Source organism: Artemia sp. Qi Xiang Cuo, chromosome 16, assembly GCF_049724085.1.
Source record: "Artemia sp. Qi Xiang Cuo chromosome 16, ASM4972408v1, whole genome shotgun sequence".
NCBI lineage: Eukaryota > Metazoa > Arthropoda > Branchiopoda > Anostraca > Artemiidae > Artemia > Artemia sp. Qi Xiang Cuo.
The window spans coordinates 9,852,156-9,869,581 of record NC_142809.1 but is presented as its reverse complement, the minus strand read 5'-3'; the positions used below and the strand labels follow the sequence as shown (position 1 = coordinate 9,869,581).

Here is a 17,426-nt window from a genome sequence, read left to right as displayed (position 1 = left end):
ATACACGCTTGACTAGTCCGGGTTCTAGCTCTAGCACTGACTTACCCGAGTCAAGCCCTCCTTTAGAATTGCGCTTAAGGCCACACTTGGTTTTGAGTGTTACCGAAAGAGTCACTGCAATCAGTCGGTTTCGCTTATCAGTTTTCACTTCCTTGAGCAAACTGAAGAGACGCTCGGCAATAACGTTTGAGAAAGGAAGTGAGAAAAAGTACTGAACCATTTTCCCGATATTTGGGAACACCCGACTACCATTTGGTGACTTTGTTTGCAAGATGTGGCCACAGTAAACGACAATGTCCAAGTCATCTACGTTAGGGAGATCGACAGTACTAGGTAGAGCTACACTCGGTATAGACCGCCATTCCTGCTCTAGCTTTCCTTTATTCCAAAGCGCAGAATCGTAGTAGTCGAAGAACTGACTAAGACTGGGAACTTTCAGTTCATAACTAGAGCTTGGGGTAAGCAAGTGTACCAGGTCGTAGATCTTTTCAGAGAATGGAAAACGGTCAATAATTTGTTGAACAGCTTCGACGTAGAAATCCCTCGGAGCGACGAATTCGGAGACTTTCTGCTACAAAACGGCCACTGGTAACTTCTCTCGTTTCGAGCCCCACAAGGAAATCCTACCCTTTGTAGCCGATATAGACATTTTCTTCGGGAAGATAGTTCACTTTGTCATGCGGATTGATGTCAATAGGGTTGACTGTTCTAACATATGAAGGCTTCATAAAGTTCATGGTTAATGTCCGAAGAAGTTTTTTCCACCTGGGTTTTCATGAGGTGAAATAGGAGTTTTTCAGACTGGAAGATGGTGTTGAACTCATTCAGCTGTCCCAAAACGTACTCGACAAAAAACATCATAACACTCGAGTATGGGTTGTTTAGTGTCATTATTACATGATCATTAGCATGCGAGGGATCATCAAGTACCAACGAGTCCCAGTACAACGTAAGAGTATCCCACTGTTCGAGAATAAGGCGTGCACAGCTTTGAAACGACAACCAGTGTGTTGGAGCCAAAGAAAGGAATCTTTGCTGTTCCACTTGAGTAAAGACTTGAAACTCCTTCCTATATGCATCTTGGCGTTTTGCACTGTGCCTGAAGTGATTGCACACAGTCCGACATAGATCTTTGAGGCTCTTGGACAATTTTTTGCAAGCATGACTTGCAACTAGGGCACACAGATGGCAGCTACATTTCGCAACTGTAACCCAGGGATATTTCCCTTCAACAAGTGTTTTGACTGAGTGGTTTATTTTGTGTCATTCGTTGTGTCAGAGCAGAATCTGACCCAGTTTTGTAGAGGAACACCCACCTTATTGACATCATCCATCACCTTCACTAGCTGGTTGAATAGACCAGATGCTGATCCGTCACTGCAATCAATAAGAGCGAGCAAATCTACTTGCACATTCATTGCTTCGTCACAAAAGCTGACACAAACAGCAAGTTGTTCGGCTACAGAGGAATCTGTGGTCTCGTCAATTACTACGCAGAAAAGATTCGTTTTCAGGTTTTCAAGAAGCTTTTCATGAAAATTTGGGGCCAACGATTGTCGAGCAATATTAGTTGCTTTAGTTCTACCAAGAGTGGCCTGGCCTAGAAGATCTGGGCCTGGCATACTTTTCACAAGTTTCAGCAAGTCTTCAGAAAGCGAATAGGGTAGTTCGTGCTCAACGAGAAATGTCACTAGCTTCGCTTCAACAGTGGCAACTCTTTTGATTTTTGAATCACTAGAAAAATGAAGACTCAATGGCATGGTCTTAGAAGACGAAGTTATCCACACTTTTTTATAATCTTCGTGAGCTTTGGTCTGTTTGTGCCTTTTTGCGTCATGTTTCCCCTTCTTACAAACGAAATCCTTTTTGCAGTAAAGACAGTGAGCTAAAAATCCACTGTTTTAACCGGTCTGCACCTTTCCTTTTCGTAACCATTCATTAAAGTCAGATTCTCTTTCCCACTAAGCCTTGTATCTTTGGTCTACCCGTTTCTTTGTGATCCTCGGTTTTTTGTTGGAGGGTTCACTATCGTCCGAGTCTTTATCACCTTCCTCATATTCCTGATCGATATCTATCACTTCTGCCATTATGTTGTAACACGTTTGGTCTATAAACGAGAGAAATATTTAGCTATTATGGGCTTTCTTTCATGAATTGACTTGCTGGTGAAAGAAAAGAACCTGCATTAGTTTAATTTCTTCCAGCACCAGCCTGCTGAGAGCCCATTGTTCTTCCCGGATAAATCCTTCGCCGGGAATCCGGCTGAAGTCGGAAATTTGGCAGAAGTAAGGCAGGAAGTTTTTATCAGTTTCGTCAAAGCAGATATGACGTCGAATCACAGTAGATATGACAAACACACATATGTTGCGTTTTGCTGATACCCCTGTTACCACGGTAACTGCGGATCTGTAGTTAGTCGTTTTGCAGTTACCGTGATATCTGATATAAGGTTCACTGCAAAAACGACTATTATATTGCCGAAATTGCACTTTCCAAAAGTCATCCCAAAAGAAAAACTGATATCGAATTACATAACTAAGTGCTGAACTTCTTTCTCACCAATTTGACAAAATTTGGTGAAAATGAGATGACTTTTCAGATACCACGAGAAGATACCACGGCCTGACCGTGAAATCTGAATATCAGTTACCGCGATAGCTGTCCAATTCCGGAGCTACTTGTCTGGCGAAAAATTGAAGCTCAGAAACGAATTTAGTGTATCTTCTTACCCCTATTTCCAACATATAGTCAACTTCAAATAGAAAATATACGTATAACAAATTATCCGGTTTCAGCCGGATTCTGGATAAAATATATGTCGGGCTAAAAAATGATTGCCAGATACGGTTTCAGCATGCCCTCTTACACCGATATCGAGCATCTTATCAACTTCAAATAAAACTTTTTACTTTTAACAATCTTTCCAGTATGTGCTAACAAGGAAATTGCTAATTTCGAAAAAAATTATGTTTCTTAGCTGTTTCATCATCGTGATTTTGATGATCTCTTCTAGTGAGATTCGGGCTTTCAAAAATTTCGGTAAGAAATACACCTCTCGTTGATACCCTATGATGAATTCGAATTTTAAAATGAAGAAGCAACGAGCTGGAAACTAGTTAAAACACGCATTTTGGTAAACAGAAAACAGATCATAGAAGCCGCCCCACCCCCTAGGATAGGCCAATAATTTTTGGGTCAATAAACTCTCTGACCTGATAACATCCAGGGCCATAGCGACTAGGCGGGAGGTGCCCCCCCCCCACGAATATTGTCGGCCAGTCGTTAAAAAGTAGCCGAGTCAACGCGCAGCGCCGCTATTTTTCGTGAAAACAGTCAAATTTTACTTGGAAACAGTAGATTTTTCTTAAAAACAGTCGGTTTCTTCTTGAAAATAGTTTTTTTTTCTTAAAATCAGCCGAATTTTCGTCAACACAGTCGTTTTTGTCTGCATAAAACAGTCGGTAAAAATGACCAGCCAGTTGATAAATACCTCCCCCCTCTCTCACATTTTGGCTAGTAACGGTTCTTATGACACCTAGGCTACTTAAATATAGGTACTACTTACCATTAATGCCGTCAGACAATCCTGTGAAATAAGACAAGTCTGTCTGGTCCTTATTGCTAACTTGAAAACACTTGGGCTGAGCTGACAAAGGTCATGAAGTCATAAAATGAACTGAGAAAATCAAACGTCAAAGTTTCGTCAAACCCGCAAAAATAACTCAACCCCCTTCAAACACACTGGCCTCCCAGGGGACAAGCTGCCGACCGCCGACGGGTCATTAATTAAGGTCCGTAGTTGACTTGACATCCTCATTTTATGAAACAAAGACATTTGCGAAAGATAAGAAACTTAAAGTTGGGCAAATTTTACATACGGGAACAAATGCGGTATAAAAAGCCATTTCGCGGCGTCCGGGATTGATCAAAATTTTATGCGGCATTTCTCTCAGAATCGCGGCGTAATGCCGCGAAATGCGGCCTAAGTGGCAACACAGGAGTGAAGCAAAAGGAAAAGGGCTAAATAGTATTAACTGAAAAGCCCGCCTGCTGTGAAATAGAAGAAGAAGTTTATGTGACTGATGACTAAAATGATTCTTGATTATCTATTATTATCAATCACTTTTGGGTTAAGTGTGGTAATAAATAGTCTTATATGCTTAATTTTTCATTTTACCGTTCGACTTTTTTTTTATTACAAATATAGAAAATGCAGCTTATTTACTGACTCAATGATAGGCTATTCAATGTTCAGTAAATTTTTGGTAGTTCATATTATTGACTTACGAATAAAGTGAACATGCTACTTGATGCCTTTTTTAATGCTCTTTACAATTATAACAATCATTTTTGTTGGAAATGAATTTTACCCCAACCCCCTAGGCTATATATACCAATTCAGGGTAGCCTATATATTTGCACATTAGGGGGGGAAGGTAAAGTTTAAATTTACCTCTCGTTTGCATTAGAAATAAAATTGGTAAAGTTCTACCAAATCATATTATTGACTTACGCATAAAGTGAATATACCACTCGATTCCTTTTTTTATGCTGATTACAAATATAGTAATCATTTCTATCGGAAATTAATTTCAGCCCCCCCTGGGAAGGTGTCCAGTGGCTATTCTTAAAAAAAATTACATTCTATAGAATGTAAAAATAATATCCAGCTACACTTAGTATCAAGATAAAATATCAAGCTAAAGAGATAAAAAAAATTTTAAGACTCTTACACCTTTCCCTACCTAGCTGAATATTTGACTGTCTATGCAATATACATAATATCTACCTAGTTGGTTGATAATGTAGCTTAGTGTTTCGGATATATATCCAACTAGGCAGATAAGAAGATTCTCTAAGCAGTTTTGGGTTAATATCCAACTAGCCAGATAAATTGTTTCTCTTAGGCACAAAGAGAATATCTACATAGTTGGATAATAATTTAGCTTGGTGTTTCTGATATATATCCAACTAGGCAGATAAGAAGATTCTCTAAGCAGTTTGGGGTTAATATCCAACTAGCCAGATAAATTGTTTCTCTTAAGCAGAGAATATCTACATAGTTGGATAATAATGTTGCTTAGTGTTTCTGATATATATGCAACTAGGCAGATAAGAAGATTCTCTAAGCAGTTTGGAGTTTACATCCAACTAGTCTGATAAATTCATTCTCTATAGCATAGAGAATATATACATAGCTGGATAATAATGTTGCTTAGTGTTTCTGATATATATCCAACTAGGCAGATAAGAAGATTCTCTAAGCAGTTTGGGGTTTATATCAAACTAGCCAGATAAATTGTTTCTCTTAGGCAGAGAGAGTATCTACCTAGCTGGATAATAATGTTGCTTAGTGTTTCTGATATATATGCAACTAGGCAGATAAGAAGATTCGGGAGTATACCCAGTGGATAATATCTAAAAATTTCTATTCTATAGAATGTAAAAATAATATCCAACCATACTTAGTTATTGCCAAAATTATCAAACTAGTTAGCTATCTGAAAAATCCTTTTAAGCAAATAAGAAATTATCCAACTAGGAAAATAATTAAAATTTAAAAGAAAAATAGTTTTATCTTGCTAGCCAAATACAATAAAGTATAAGAGCCAACTTAGTATCTCTAACCAGGTGGATAATACTTTAACTTAATACTTCTGATATATATCTAACTAGACAGATAAGTAAATTCTTCATGCAAACTGGTGATAATATCCAACTAGTCAGACAATTTTTTCTCTTAGACATAGCATGAACATCTAACTTTGTGGATAACACTTTGTCCTAGCCCTTCTGATATTAATCATACTAGCTAGCTAAGTAACTTCCTGCCTATTCAAATATATATCAGAAGATCTAAGACTCAACATTATCCACTTAGTTAGATATTCTTGCTGTGCCTAAGAGAAACAATTTATCTGGCTAATTGGATATTATCCCAAAACTGCATAGCCTAATGGAATTTATTTATCCTCCTAGTTGGATCAGGAGTGTTAAGACTTGGTATTATCCACCTAGTTAGATGTTCATGCTGGGCCTAAGAGAAATGAATTATCTGGCTAGTTAGATATTAACTCAAAACTGCTTAGAGAATCTTCTGGGAAGGTGCCCAATGGATATTCTTAAAAAAATTACATTCTATAGAATGTAAAAATAATATCCAACTACACTTAGTATCAAGATAAAATATCATGCTAGACAGATAATAACATTTTTAAGACTCTTACACCTTTATCCACTTAGCTGAATATTTGACTGTTTATGCAATATACAGAATATCTACCTAGTTGGTTGATAATGTAGCTTAGTATTTCTGATATATATCCAACTAGGCAGATAAGAAGATTCTCTAAGCAGTTTTGGGTTTATATCCAACTAGCCAGGTAAATTGTTTCTCTTAGGCAGAGAGAATATCTACATAGGTGGATAATAATGTAGCTTAGTGTTTCTGATATATATCCAACTAGGCAGATAAGAAGATTCTCTAAGCAGTTTTGGGTTAATATCCAACTAGTCTGATAAATTGTTTCTCTTAGGCAGAGAGAATATCTACATAGTTGGATAATAATGTTGCTTAGTGTTTCTGATATATATCCAACTAGGCAGATAAGAAGATTCTCTAAGCAGTTTTGAGTTAATATCTAACTAGCCAGATAATTCATTTCTCTTAGGCCCAGCATGAACATCTAACTAGGTGGATAATACCAAGTCTTAACACTCCTGATCCAACTAGGAGGATAAATAAATTCCATTAGGCTATGCAGTTTTGGGATAATATCCAATTAGCCAGATAAATTGTTTCTCTTAGGCACAGCAAGAATATCTAACTAAGTGGATAATGTTGAGTCTTAGATCTTCTGATATATATTTAACTAGGCAGGAAGTTACTTAGCTACCTAGTATGATTAATATCACAAGGGCTAAGACAAAGTGTTATCCACCAAGTTAGATGTTCATGCTATGTCTAAGAGAAAAAAATTGTCTGACTAGTTGGATATTACCACTAGTTTGCATGAAGAATTTACTTATCTGTCTAGTTAGATCTATATCAGAAGTATCAAGTTAAAGTATTATCCACCTGGTTAGAGATACTAAGTTGGCTCTTATACTTTATTGTATTTGGCTAGAAAGATAAAACTATTTTTCTTTTAAATTTTAATTATTTTCCTAGTTGGATAATTTCTTATTTGCTTAAAAGGATTTTTCAGATAGCTAACTAGTTTGATAATTTTGGCAATAACTAAGTATGGTTGGATATTATTTTTACATTCTATAGAATAGAAATTTTTAGATATTATCCATTGGGTATACTCCCGGTGGGGGTTGAAATTCATTTCCAATAGAAATTATTATTATATTCTTAATCAGCATAAAAAAAGGCATTGAATGGTGTATTCACTTTATTCCTAACTCAATAATATGATTTGGTATATATTTACCTAAAATCCCCTCCCCTAATGTGCAAATATGTACCCTGAATTGGTATATATAGGGGTGGGGGTAAAATTCATTTCTGACAAAAATGATAATTATATTTGGAAAGTGAATAAAAAAAGTCATTGAGTAGTATTTTTACCTTATTTGTAAGTCAGTAATATGAACTGCCAAAAATTTACCCAATGTTCTGTCTGAAAACAGAATAGCCTAGGCTACACTTTCATACTTAGATTATCAAAAGAGCCTTCAAGTAAGGCAGGCTAATTTGTCAAAAGTTAAAATGGTTTTTACCATAAATGAATGTTAAATGGTAAATTTATGCATAGCATAATTACATAACTTAGCTAAGAGAAATGTGAATATTTATAGGCTAGGCTAACCACTTTAGGCCTACTTTTATGCTCTTTTCAAATTTAATAATTTCTTCTTGGGCAAATTCCATAATCAGCACTTAAAGGAGCTCCAAAAACCTCAAAGTAATCAGAAGTTTAAAAATGTTTTTATCTAGGTTAAATAAACTGTCTAGTGAGAAAAAAAATGTCATTTGTAGCTGATTCAGGAATGGTAATTATTATATGCATTAGTCTTAATAGGAAAATAGGTAAAGGTCTAGAATTGGAAGTATCCTTATGTTAACAATGGATAACTGACATAACTTATAGTCATTGCCCTAGAGACTAGGAGGCATTAACCCCAAAGTTAGGGTAAATTTCTAGGCGGCCCTATAATTTAGCTAGGATGAAAGTGAAAACATCATTTGATGCCTTTTTTATGCTCTTTCATAATACAATAATTGCTTCTGGTGCAAATTGTATCTTGAGCCCTTAAAGGGGCCCCAAAGGTATTTCATTTTTGTAACCACACAAAGAAGTTATGACCTAACCTGCAAAATACTTGATTTTCAATTCAAACCATTATCCTACCATTTCAAGTTTTACAAATGCTGTTGACAAAATAGCAATGAATTTTGCAATTCAAAACTTTGCTGTCAACAATTCTGGATATATATTTGCACATAAGGGGGGTGGTTGTAAAGTGCATGGTAAATCTGCAGTGGTCCATATAATTTAGCTAAGAAGAAAGTGAATACATCATTTGATGCTTTTTTATGCTCTTTCATAATTTATGCAAAATACCTTTGGGACCCCTTCAAATGGCTCAAGATGCAATTTGCACCAGAAGCAGTTATTGAATTATGAAAGAGTATAAAAAAAGTTATCAAATAATGTTTTCACTAGAACCCGGCACTGTGCTGATGAGGGAAGACTGGCGGCAACAGGGCCAAAAACCATGCCATGCCGCGCTGCCGGTAAGATGTTGGTGGTGTGCTGCTGGTAAGATGTTGGTGGTGTGCTGCCGGTGTGATCAACGTTGACCATAAACATTAATGTTTTCATCAGTCTTTCTCAAATCACAGCTTAAATCAAACAGTTTGTGGTAACAAACTGTAAGTAAGGAACAACCCAGCTCAAGGGTAACCAAAACTGTAGAAAACAAAATTTTGATACCAATAGATACATCAAAAGAATCAGATTTTAATGCTGATTTCAAATATATAAGGTTCATCAAGTTTAGTCCTACCTATCAAAAGTTATGCGCCTGAGAAAATTTGGCTGATTTTCAAAAAAAAAGGGTAAAGACCCCCTAAAAGCTATAGAACCTTAATGAAATCACACCATCATATTCAGCGTATCAGAGAACCCTACTGCAGAGGTTTCAAGCTCCTATCTACAAAAATGTGGAATTTTGCATTTTTTGCCAGAAGAAAGATCATGGATGCATGTTTATTTGTTTGTTTTTGTATTTTTCCCAGGGGTGATTGTATTGACCCAGTGGTCCTTGAATATTGTGGGAGGGCTCATTCGAACGGAAATTAAAATCTCTAGTGCCCTTTTTAAGTGACCAAAAAAATGGAGGGCAACTAGGCCCCCTCCCACGCTCATTTTTTCCTAAAGTCACCTGATCAAAATTTTGAGATAGCAATTATATTCAGCATGGTCAAAAATATAACAACTATGTCTTTTAGGATGACTTAATCCCCTGAAGTCCCCAGGGGGAGGGCTGAAAGTTATGAACTTTACCCAATGTTAACATATAGTATTTTTTCTGGGGAGTTTTTCTGGTAGTGGGGGGGAGTGGGTCGGGGTTATGTGGGAGGATCTTTTCATGGGGGGAGGGACATTGCTATGAAGGGGGCACCGGATTTATCAGCAATATTTAAAAAAAGATCAGAAATTATATAAAAAAAAACAAGTTTTTCAACTGGAAGTAAGGAGCAACATCAAAACTTAAAACAACAGAAAACATTACATATATGATTTGGTTCACCCCCTAGTCAATACCTCACTCTTTAAGCCAAAGATTATTTAGTACTTTCATTAGACCTATTTATTCTAATTAACAGCATTTGTGATTAAGGGGTCATTTTTAAAGATATGAAACAAAATTTAAACTTTAGCATAAAGAGCGTGTTGTTAACTAGGGGACAAACTCCCTAATATATATATTAAAAATTTATGAAAATAGAAGTTCGCTATATGAGTTGATTCGTAAGTTATGTATATTTATTACAAATAAAAACATTTATAAATAAAATTAAACAAGTTTTGGGCAAGCCATTTAACCAAATGAAAGTAAAATTAATATTCTATTTTTTTTTAATTATTCATGTACGGTGAGCCAAAATCAAAACCTGCATTAATTCAAAAACGTTCAAAAATTAAATAAAAAACAAGTTTTTTAAACTGAAATTAAGAAACTACCTTAAAACTTGAAACAAACAGAAATTATTCTGTATATGAAAAGGGCTGTCCCCTCCTCAACGCCTCACTCTTTACACTAAAGTTTGATTTTCTCACAACTCTATTTTTTTTAAGCCCCTTTCATATACGGAATAATTTCTGTTTGTTTTAAGTTTTAACGTTGTTCCTTACTTTCATTTAAAAAAACTTTTTTTTTTGTTTAATTTACAACAGATTCAAGCCTAATCATGAGTTCAAAACTTCAGAAGTTGCTGTCTGGAAACTGGTCGTCTTTGTCATTCATCAAGAGAAGTAGAAATCTGGTAGAAACAAAATGGCTGTGGCATTTCAGAACCCTTGTATAATAGTTTAAGTATCTATTAGCTATGTATTCTTAACATAAATAATTATCAAAATTAGTAGTTTTATTTTTTCATCGAGCATTGCTGTATACAAAACTTCAAATCCGTACCACAAAATTTGTCAGTTATCTGGTTACTAACTTTGAATGCAAATTTGAACTTAGAAGCTTAAATTTTTCATAATGCTCATTGCCTATATCTGTTTTGTCACCTTTAAAACAGTTGAAATGGGCGACTTTGATCTTGATTTTTTTTTTTTGTTTTTTTTTTTTGCTCTTTTAGATTACTAAAAAGCATTCCTTGTATTAAAAAAAAAATAAATCAAGTATAACTCACAAAATTCTTGTTAATTTTTGAATTATAATAGGGGTTGGACGAAAAAAAATCAAGTTACTATTACTCAAATATAATAACTCCCTATGCCCCCCCCCCTCTGGATACCATCTTGATAGGATACTGTCTGCTTTGAATTAAAAAAAATAATTAACTTTTTGGCATCCCTGCTTTCAATAAAAAAAATTCAAGATATTAACATTCCCCCCCCCCCCCCTCTGGACTTTTTAGCATCCCTGTTTTCAATAAAAAAAATCAAGGTACTATCACTGAAATATAATTACTCCCTATGCCACCCTCTGGATACCATCTTGATAGGATACTCTCTGCTTTAAATTTAAAGAAATAATTAATTAAATTTTGGCATCCCTGCTTTCAGTATAAAAAAAATCAAGGTACTATCAATTAAATATAATAAATCCCTATGCCTCCCCCTGGATACCTTCTTGATAGGATACCGTCTCTGCTTTAAATAAAAAAAAAAAATAACTTTTTGGTATCCCTGCTTTCAATAAAACAATTCAAGATATTATCATTTAAATATAAAAATTCCCTAACCCCTCCCCTCTGGATACCACCTTGATAGGGTGCCTTCTTTGCTTTAAATTTTAAAAAATAATTCACTTTTTGGCATCCCTGCTTTAAAAAATAAATACATTTGAGATACTATCATTTAAATATAATTTCTCCCTACCCCCCCCTCCCCCTCTGGATACCACCTTGATAGAATACAGTCTCCACTTTGATTTTTAAAAAAACTTTTTGGCATCCCTGCTTTCAATAAAAAAATTCAAGATAGGCCTATTATCATTTAAATATAATAATTTCCTAACCCCCCCCTCTTGATACCACCTTGATAGGATACCGTCTCTGCTTTAAATAAAAAAAAAATTGGAATCCCTCCTTTCAATAAAAAAAATTAAGGTACTATCACTTAAATATAATAACTCCCTATGCCCCCCCCCACCTCTGGATACCATCTTGATAGGATACCGTCTCTAATTTAAATAAAAAAAAATAGCTTTTTGGCATCCCTGCTTTCAATAAAAAAAAATCAAGGTACTATCACTTAAATATAATAACTCCCTATGCCCCCCCCCCCTCTGGATACCATCTTTATAGGATAATGTCTCTGCTTTAAATAAAAAAAAAAACTTATTGGCATCCCTGCTTTCAAAAAAAAAATTGAGGTATTATCATTTAAATATGACAGTTCTCTACCCCCCCCCCCTCTGGATACCACCTTAATTGGATGCTGTCTCTGCTTTAAATATAAAAAAAAACTTATTGGCATCCCTGCTTTCAAAAAAAATCAAGGTATTATCATTTAAATATGATAGCTCCCTACCCCCCCCCCCCCTCTGGATACCCCCTTGATAGGATACCATCTCAGCTTTACATTAAAAAAAATAATTTATAATTAACTAGGTCACTATATGGTTCAAACAAACACGAGAAATATTGTTAAACAGCTTAGTATTCCTTGAAAAAAAAAATTGAGGGTATGAGTAAAGGGGTACAAAGACAACAACAAAAATGTTGAAATTATTCAGATATACCTCATATTATTGGAAAACTGAGTCATAGATTCACTGTGGCATTCAATAAGGTCCAAAGAATCTAATTAAAAGGAAGCACACACAAAAGCCAAATTAGGCCAGTAGCCTATGAGAAATTGCAAAATACCCAAGACAATGAACAAGTCCAAATGGAGGGCCCTGGGTCTATCAAGATATTTCAATGGTTTTCCAGGGAGTTTGATAGTATTTTCTTCCATCTCCGCTTTAAATGTAAAAAATAAATAAATATTTTTTGCATCCCTTCTTTCAATAAAAAAATGAGTTATTATCATTTAAAAATGATAGCCCCCTATCCTCCCCCCCCCCTTTCCATAGGCAATAATGTACAATTTTTTTATTAATTATATTTTTTGGGTAACTTAGGTTTCAATATTTAATTCCCCAACCTTGTACATAGCTTAGTCTATAGCTAAATTTTGTCTCAATAGACGGTTTTTTTTTAGGGGGGGGGTAAATATTTTCAGAAAGAATATTGTATTTTCTTTAATTAATCAGCGCTCAACAAATTATTATTAAAAATTAAAAACATCTTATATAGAAACAGCAAAAGAAAAAAAATTCTGCAAACTTACAATATAGCTGTAGAAACGATCTTTCTGCTACCAATTTCAAAATCCAACTGTAGTGAATGTAGTGAAATAGTGAATACTTTCTATAATTCTATTCAACTTGAAAATAAAATTCTTGACTACGAATGATGTAAAGAATTGCAATTGGGAAACTGGATTCGAAATTATTTAAACTCGTTTCATAAAGACGATACTTTTTTTGTCAACATATGAATAACTGTGTATATTGCAATATTTGGAATGCAATTGCATTTTGCATCTGTCTGGTTTTTATGCAAAGTAACAAAAGAGACGAAAATTAATGAACAAGAGAGCAGTGAAGAATTATGGTATATAAAGTAATATTTGGCAGGGAAAGTCACTGGTGATAAATTGCTAGGGGTGGCACCGTGATTGCATGATTTTGGGGATTCGGGGAACCAAATTTTTTTTCGGGGTGACGCATAGATTTTCGGGGAAATAACCGAAAATTCGGGGATAGTGTAAGCCCTGCTTGTTTTCTAATCATGAAAATCGAAATACTAAACCACATGAGAAGGAAAAGCTCTGACTTTGTGGTTGACACAGTAAAGAATTGCCGCAAAATTAATTTAACGTCGACCGAATGCCGCCGCCTCTGCCGGCGGCGGCGCGCCCGCGACCCACCGGCGGCGTTGCGACACTTCAGCGGCGGTTGACCAGGCATATCGTCGGCGGCGTTTGGTCGATCCGCCGGCGCAGCGCCGAGGTCTAGTTTTCACTTCTATCCTAGCTAAATTATAGGGCCACCTAGAAATTTACCAAAGATATTTATTTGACCTTTGGACTATTTTGCTACAAATAGCTATCTCAAAATTTGATCTGATGCATTTGAGGGGGGGAATGGCTTAGGGAAGGGACTGGTTGCCCTCCCATCACTTTTGACTCTTAAAAACTGGCTCTAGAAATTTTGATTTCAAATCAAATGTGCCCCCTTCAAAGTTTATATGACCACCCCTGCTGCTAAAACCTTAGATGTCAATAGAGTTGTTCCTAGGGTTGGTGATGCCTGTGGAAAAATTAATTACAGAACCCCTCCCAACTAAAATATATGCTAAAAAACCCAAAGCAAAGGGAAACATTGGATCAAGGTGATAATACTTTATTCACAGGGCCCCCAAGCCACTGCACCCAGGACAACTGCCCTCTTTGCCCCTCCCCCCTTAGGAACAGCTCTTTATGTTAAGTATAGGCAACTTCCATAACTTACAGCCCTTGCCCTGGGGGCTGAAGGATTGTCAATCCTGGAAGCATAGTTGTGCCTCTGAAAAGGCCATAGAACTTCCAATTTCAAATCAAATGAGCCCCCTTAAAAGTTTATACAACCACCCCTTCCACAAAAACCTTGTATGCTAACAATAGGCAACTTGCATAACTTCAAACCCTTACCCTGGGGGCTAAGGGACTGTCAATGCCAGAAGCATAATTATTTGACCTTTGGACTATTCTGAACAAAATGGCTATCTCAAAACGTTGATCAGATACATTTGGCGGAAAAGGGTATAGGAGGAGGGTTGCTGGTTGCCCATTCTGATTAGCATATTTGCTTTAAAAGTGGTCATGTACTACAACTTATATAATATATTGTTCAAAAATGATTGGTAAAAATGAATTAAAGGGAAAAAAGGAGAGTCAATAATAACCAGGAGAGACAGTTTCTGTAAATTTGGAGTTTTTTTTCCATTATTTAGCTAGGTAGAAGGTGAACACACAACTGAATGTTTCTTCTTATGCTCTTCCTAAACATACTAATCACTTCCTTTGCAAATTTTACTTTCAGCTCTTAAAGTGACACCTTGTTCCTCATTAGACTATGGTTACCAGACATTCTAAAAATTATCTCAAAACAATCATAGGTACTTACTTATCACATTCCTAAGAGAATATTGATTTATTTTAACTCCCCCCCCCATCCCTGATATATATATTTCCATCCCTAAAATATATAATCTGCTGTTTATATTCAAGCTATATTTGTAAATAGTATGACTCTTTTCTTCAATGCTATTTTACAGGAAGTGCTGATCAATCAGTAGGAGGAAAACAGTCTTGCTATTCAAAAAGATAGTGTGAATATTTACATAGTGGGTTGGATATTTGTCCACCAGGCAGAGAGCAAATAGATGAAGCAATGCATTTTTATCATTAAGATATGGTAGTGTTTAAGATTGTTTCAAAATAGCTTGAAGTTGGGATGTCTCTTGCCTCTCCATATTTTAAAAAAGACATAAAAGTTCTTGAAGATGTGCAGAGACATGCTACTAAAGTGATATCTGGCATGCAAGAGCTTTCCTACTCTGTAAGACTGTCAAAGCTGAATCTCTCTATACTTGTTTGCAGGCTAAATAGAGGGGATGCCGTTTTAGCCTTTAAGTTAATGAGGGTTGATATTTTCCCAGCATTATTCCTTACTGTTGGTACCAATTCAAGAACTAGAGGCCATCACCTTAAACTTGTCAAACAGTCTCCAATATCTAGAGTCCATACTCAATTTTTCTCAACACATATTGTCAATAATTGGAATAAACTATCTAATAAAACTGTTAGTGCTGAGTCTGTTGATGTTTTTAAGCAAAGGTTAGATGCTCAGTGGTCCTCCAGAGAGTCTAAACTCATTGGGATGCTACTGAAGATGGAACAGCATCTGGTCACCAGTGAACCTTGCATACAACTAGTCATCAATCCAGAGCTCAACAAGGAGGAATCCTTAAATTGCTCCTAGCTGCAATTTAAGGTAATAGCTTTCAGTATTTTTGTAGCCATTTTCACTTTAAGGGTCCCTCTATGGGTTCAAAATAAAATTTGCAAAGAAAGTAAACAGTGTATTTGGAAAGAGCATCAAAAGATGCATTTAATGGTATGTTCACCTTCTACCAAACATGCAGGCATGTTTATGTTGAGGGGCTTCAACTTTCTGAAGAAACCAATACTATCTTGGGATTTTTTAGTGTATAATAGCCCTACTCTTCTTACTAGTCCATTATATCAAACAGTACTACAGACACGTGTGTAAACAATGGGCATATACCATGCTTATATAAAAAGAAGATTGAAAAACTAAAACATGTTAACAAAGATATTGTTATGGAAAATTTTGTAATCTTTTATTATTTTCTACAATGGTTGGACACCAGAGAAGTCTGATTCCATTGACCCATTGGAGGAATTTGTGTATAAACAGTTCATTTGGCATGGGTATTGCTTGAACCAGACTGAGACATAGTTCTCAATTGCACCTAGCTTTTGGGATGTGCCTCTGCAAGTGTAACTAGTTTTGAGAGGGTGAGATTTGAGCCTGCTTGAAGGGGATTCTGTGTTTAGTGGTTTTATTGTCATAGACTGCTAGAAAGATTACATGCTAGATGATTTTGAAATCATCCATTTTGATGGATGATTATCCATGAACATGATGGATGTCTGCAGGGAAGATTGTTTTTATAATTTTTAAAATTAATATTCTTACAGGTGGTTTTTCCCTTAAAATGGAGCTCAGATTTGATCTTAAGATATGCTTGGGTATTTGAGTTTTGATCAGAGATAGGAACAGCTTGATTAGTTTTGATTAGTGAAATTATTTTTCTTTTCTTTGAATTTCTAGGCTGCATGTCCTGGGAATCTTTTTCAGTAATGATTTGATAAGCTCCAATTTCAGTCATAATATTCACTGTTATCCCTATTTGTTTATCACAGTTATTAGTCTATGACAGTCTTGAAAGAACTTTGACTAAGGAGTAAGATGTATTGGGGATAATACCTGCATTCAGCTGAGAATCACTGGAGTATGGCCTGGAAGAGGGATGGGGGATGCTAGTCCTCTTCATCATGAAACATAATTTTGGGGGAGTTTTTTTCAATCATTTCTCAAGATTAGTAATCCAATTGCTAATATACAAGATTACTTACCATAGTACTCCACTTCAGTCATCTTGTTTATGATACAGGGTTTGTCTGGAAAGTAATAGGACTGAGTTGATTTAAAAACATTTGTTGAACCAGTCATTACAATTCTTTAAAAACTTTCGAAATAGGCTCCTTCTGCATCAAAGTAGCACTGCCAGCATGATTTCCAAGCATTAAAGGTGTCACAGTATGCATTCTCCGGAATAGCCTTGAGAGCTGTGGTGCATTCTGCTTGGATCCTCTCTGTTGCCTCAAAATGCTTGCCTTTCATCAGCCTTTTCAGGCAAGGAAGCAAAAAAAAAGTCCAGAGGGGCACATGTGGACTATAGGGTGGCTGTGGAAGCATTGGGATGCCGGCCTTGGTCAGGTAGCTGTTCACAAGAAAGGTGATATGAGTTGAGTGTTGTTGTGGTGCAACTTCCAGTCGACTGTGATGTCTCGTTGGACCCGATTGACCCTTCTTTTGAGTCTCTTGAGCACTTCCAC

General features: G+C 35.9%; 1 protein-coding gene and 1 long non-coding RNA gene across 2 annotated transcripts in view; one reads left to right on the top strand and one right to left on the bottom strand.

The window, feature by feature from the left end:
* LOC148942550 (uncharacterized) overlaps positions 1-17,426 on the bottom strand; it is a 57,877-nt gene that overhangs the window by 34,357 nt on the left and 6,094 nt on the right. The window lies entirely within an intron of this gene.
* LOC148942549 (selenoprotein F) overlaps positions 4,020-17,426 on the top strand; it is a 51,358-nt gene continuing 37,951 nt past the window's right edge. Inside the window, exon 1 of the mRNA XM_089102249.1 lies at positions 4,020-4,139. Coding sequence (XP_088958375.1) covers positions 4,083-4,139 — 57 coding nt within the window. The 5' untranslated portion in view covers positions 4,020-4,082. The remainder of the gene's footprint in view (positions 4,140-17,426) is intronic.